This window comes from Lolium rigidum, unplaced genomic scaffold, assembly GCF_022539505.1.
Source record: "Lolium rigidum isolate FL_2022 unplaced genomic scaffold, APGP_CSIRO_Lrig_0.1 contig_46706_1, whole genome shotgun sequence".
Classification (NCBI taxonomy): domain Eukaryota; kingdom Viridiplantae; phylum Streptophyta; class Magnoliopsida; order Poales; family Poaceae; genus Lolium; species Lolium rigidum.
Genome location: NW_025900667.1, coordinates 21,566 through 26,141, shown reverse-complemented (window position 1 = coordinate 26,141; position 4,576 = coordinate 21,566). Strand labels below are relative to the sequence as shown.

The 4,576-nt window shown below is 56.3% G+C and overlaps 1 protein-coding gene across 1 annotated transcript; it reads right to left on the bottom strand.

The window, feature by feature from the left end:
- Positions 1-1,372: 1,372 nt before the first annotated feature.
- LOC124681565 (uncharacterized TPR repeat-containing protein At1g05150-like) lies at positions 1,373-3,912 on the bottom strand. The gene has a single exon (XM_047216459.1). The coding sequence runs from the start codon at positions 3,909-3,911 to the stop codon at positions 1,392-1,394; it is 2,520 nt and encodes an 839-aa protein (XP_047072415.1). The 5' UTR covers position 3,912; the 3' UTR covers positions 1,373-1,391.
- Positions 3,913-4,576: the final 664 nt, after the last annotated feature.

Here is a 4,576-nt window from a genome sequence, read left to right as displayed (position 1 = left end):
GCATCATCGATGCGCGCCAATAATAATTCCATGGCGAGGTAGGCGACGTTCGTGTGTCAATGACGCGTCAAACCTGCCACTCCCCACCTCGCTTCTCGCTCTGTCCGGCACGCCCGGATAGTCCCCTTTGGAGCGGGGACGAGTTTGGGGCGCCAGACAGCGTACTAGACCGCTCCGGGTGGAAGGGGGCTTTGGGGTGCGCGGCCAGGGTCGAAAAAATATCCGACGCGCCTTAAAAAAAAATGGAGAACAAAAAATTGGAGAAGGCGACTAGAGATGCTCTTATATAACCCGTTTGGTGACCGATGATCAGCCTGTGTCTTAATGAAATACGAATGTTCCGTGAAAAAAAAATTAGGGAAGTATTTTTCTTTTTCCAATCAGAAGCTTTCCATTAATCATGCTTTAGGGAACTAACAAGGGAGTCTGGTGTCGTGTTCAATCATAGATATTGTTTCCGCACATAAATGAGCAGCCACGTTGACCCCTATTAACAAAGATAAACAAAAAATCTATTATATCTCCCAATAAGTAAGATTCGTGGTAATATTAGGGTTGCAAGCTGCATCCTGCATAATCCCACGAAATATTATGCATTGTATCCTACTGATAGCCGAACGCTCCTTATTATTGTCCGAGTGCACAGTTAGACACCAGGTACAATTCGGTGAGAAGAAAATATAGAGACGAAGAACCCTGCACGTTCTGAAAAGAGGTGGTACACTGGTACCACATGGCAAAAAAAAAAAGTGGTACCACGAAAGAAAGCAGATACATGTGAAGCTATTCAGCACTCTATCAACAACCACAGTTCAGCAGCTTGGATACAGAAACAAGCTGGAGGAAACATTGAATGAAGTACACATCCATTACTCAACATACAATCAGAAGAAGCAACCACGCTTTAGTGGAAGCAATCAGAGAAAATAACTTCCAAGGCCAGAACATTGAGCATGAGCTGTACACATTTGCACCCTGGAACAACCTGCCTAGGCAAGATAATCCACAACTCTTTAGTCCTTTATCTGACCAGCGTTTGTGCAACATATGAAACACAGGTAGATTAGGAGTTTAGGACAGAAGCTTTTTTTCAGACCGGTTAAAAACCACTAAAACTAGATTAAGTTAGAACACATACAGAACAGAAATACTTCCAAGCCTTGGTTGCGTTGGAACTGAGATGATAACAGGAGTGTATTTGGAGTTCACATGCTCTTACTCCCATACACTCAACCAGTAGCTAACTGTTTAGGATCGGAACATGCTTACACAACTCCAAAATACAGCTCCTTAGTTTACAAGAGGACCAGGAGAGCTAACTAGGCATTTTCACAACTACTACGGGGATACACAGATTCATGCTCGAGAGAGGTCAGGCAATACTCCAATGATCAAGCATCAGCTTCCAAATTCTTAGAATGTAGATTAAAGCACATACACTTGTCGATAAGAGCCTCAGATTCGTTACCGTATTCTTTGAACCTGTACTCGTCCAGCTTGAAGGCTGATGGAACCTTCCCTTCGCTGTAGCATCGGTTACACAAGCTAAACGAGTGCTTTGTCTCCTTGAACCGCGAGCCGATGATAGGATACCGGCATATGGAGCAGGTATGGCTGCCATGGCGAACATGATCGCTATCTTCAAGCTTGACCAATGTGCTGAGGATTCCAAATCCCCAATCAGGATCATTGAACATTTCAAGGAACTCCGTGTACGATACCATGGTAGGATCGGACTCCCCATGCATTTCAAGCATGTCGCTAGCCCCATGGATAGGTACATAGACGGCACGAAGAAGTTTAATGTAACTTAGGGCATCACTTCTTCGAATCTGGCCCCTGCCGCCTTCGCTGGCAGGACGCCAAAGGAGTGCATCAAAGACGACACGCTTGCGCCGATCCACAGGACCAGAACAGATTGGAGCAATGATAGCAAAGAACATCCCAAGATCAACACGACCAGAGCCAGATGCATCAAGCACGGAGAGAATTCTCTCGTTCATAGCCTTGACAGCCCCCTGGAAGGTATCTGGCTTGAGGAAAGATAGCAGCCTCCGCAGAATAACCTCAAGAGCTGCTTTCCTGATAGACTTCTCTGGGATGCCGGTGCCCGAATAGGATACGGGGACATCAGTCTCATTCATCTCTTTCCTCAGAAGCTCGGCATCACAGTGGCCAAGCTTTGTCGTCCTCTCGAAGGCCCTTATATCAAGGGCACTGGCCAAATCCTGTCGCAATGTGGTCTGCCTCCCAACCCTCTTGAACTTGGATGGTTCCACGATAACAAAGGCTTCCTCTCCCTGGGCGGCATCATTTTTCCCTTTGGTTGCCTTTGGCTTCTTTTTCTGCAGCGTCTTGAGATGCGAGATGGCGTCGTACACCTCAACCCTCTGCGTCATCTTAAACGCCTCCTTGAGCGCCTTCTTGGCCTCCTCCGACTCCCCCTGCCCAAGCAACGCGACGGCCTTGTTCAGCTGCGCACGCCAGTGGTTCGGCCGGATGCTCAGCACACGGGTGTACATCTCCGCAGCCCGCACGAAGCGGCCTGCATCCATGTTCAACCCGCCAAGATTGTACAAGGCGTCAACATGCCCCGGTTTCAGATCAATGGCCTTCTGAAACTCCTGAACCGCGCGGTCATCGTCCCCCACCGCGTGCAACGCCGACCCGAGATCGCAGTGTGCATCGGCGTAGTCCGGCTTGAGGAAGATGGCCTCCTCCAGCGCCTTCTCGGCCGCGCGGTACTCCCCGACACCAAAGAGCGCGCTCCCGAGCAGCTTGAGCGCGCGGGCATGCGACGGGCACAGGATGGCGGCCTCCCGGTAGTGCTCGCAGGCGCCGAGCACCATGCCCTCGGCCTCCATGGCGATGCCGAGGTTGACGTGGATCTGCGGGAGCACGTCGGCGGAGAGGGAGTTGCCCGCCTCGGCGGCCTCGAGCGCGAGCAGGAACTCCTCCTTGGCTTCGGCGTGGCGGCCGAGCGCGTAGAGGCAGTTGCCCGCGCGGAAGTGCGGGCGCACGTCGGTCGGCTGCAGCTCGCAGCCGCGGCGGAAGCTGGCGAGCGCGTCCCGGGCGAGGCGGTGCTCCGCGAGCGCGCGCCCGATGACCATGTGGTTGTCGAAGGCCTCCTCGCGGGAGCGGGAGGCGTCGGCGCGGGTGCGGAGGACTGCGAGCTCCTTGACGAAGGTCAGGTAGTCGCGGCTGGTTTCGTCCCATTGAGGGGGTGGGTGGGTTGAGTCGGCGGAGGCTGAGATCTCCCGGGACCAGCCGGCCTCGGAGAAGGAGTCGGTGGCGTCGGTGGAGGGTGTTTTGCGTAGCTGCTTGGAGCGGAGGCGCTTGACGAGGATCTCGAGGTCGTCGAGCAGGGCCCAGGAGGAGTCGAAGGCGATGCCGTGGTTGGGGGAGGTCGCCCAGGCTGGCGCGGCCGCGGCGGCGGCGCGGGAGCTGGAGGAGGGCGGGGTGGAGGTGAGGACGCCGAGCGGCCTGAGGTGGTCGTCGAGGAGGGAGGCGGCGGTGGCGGTGTGTGGGGAGGAGGAGGAGGTGGCGTCGGGGTCGTCGCCGAGGGCGATGTCGGAGGGGGAGGAGGAGTCGAGGGCGGGGAGGGAGAGGGCGAGGAAGTCGCGGTCGACGTCGCCGGCGCCGTCGTCGTAGGTGCGGAGCAGGCCGGCGAGGGAGAGGCCCCTGCCGTCGGGGAGGATGAAGTGGGCGTAGGTGCGGAAGACCTCGTCGAGGATGGCGGAGATCTGGTCGTCGCTGAACTTGACGCGCGGGTTGACGGCGACGACGAGGCGGGCCATCTCGGAGCGGTCGAGGCCGCCGTCGGCGTTGGCGTCGAAGCGGTCGAAGATCCTGCGCACCTTCTCGGCCCGCGCGCCCCTCCCCGCCGACGCCGCCGACGCGGACAGCGCCATCGCCGGGAAGCCGCGGCGCGGAGAGGCGGTAGGAAGGAAGGGGGAGGCGGCGAATTTGGGCACGCGCGGGGGCGGGCAGCGCGGAGGCGGGATTTGAGGGGAAGAAAGGGAGGAGACGACGGAAAGAAAGGGGAAGGGGAAGGGGGAGGTGGCGGCAGGCTGGCGTGGCTGGGTTTGGTTCACGTGGATAGGGCGCTCCGCCCGCGTCGCTCGCTGGGTTCACTTTGTCCCGTCCGTCCGGGCCGGCCGGCACTGGTCTATTTGGAGCCACATGTTGCATTGCATGTACGCACGCCGCGCACGTTGGGCCCGGGTTGAGGCAGCCGTCACGCTCGCTGTCTCGCACCGTTACGAGTTGCAGTGGACTGGTTGGTGCTGGTGGTGGTACCGCCGCTACTACTGTACAGCAGGTTGAGCTCTTGTAGTTGCTGTGAACCGGTGGTCCGGCACTCCGGCAAACCGTTTAGATCGGGGTTCAACCGGACATGCGCCGTTGCTTTTTTGTTTTGCGGGAAGGATATGTCACCTCCCGACCAAGATCACAGGTATAGGCGGGCCCAATGTGCATCGATCAAAGAAACAATACCACCACCAACATAATTGACCAGCAAAAAATCAAAGACCTCCTCCCTACATTTTATGATGGAGGGAGCACGCTAAATTTG

Bases quoted from the DNA above. Each gene is read 5' to 3' on its own strand.
- LOC124681565 (XM_047216459.1), bottom strand. From the start codon at position 3,911: ATGGCGCTGTCCGCGTCGGCGGCGTCGGCGGGGAGGGGCGCGCGGGCC.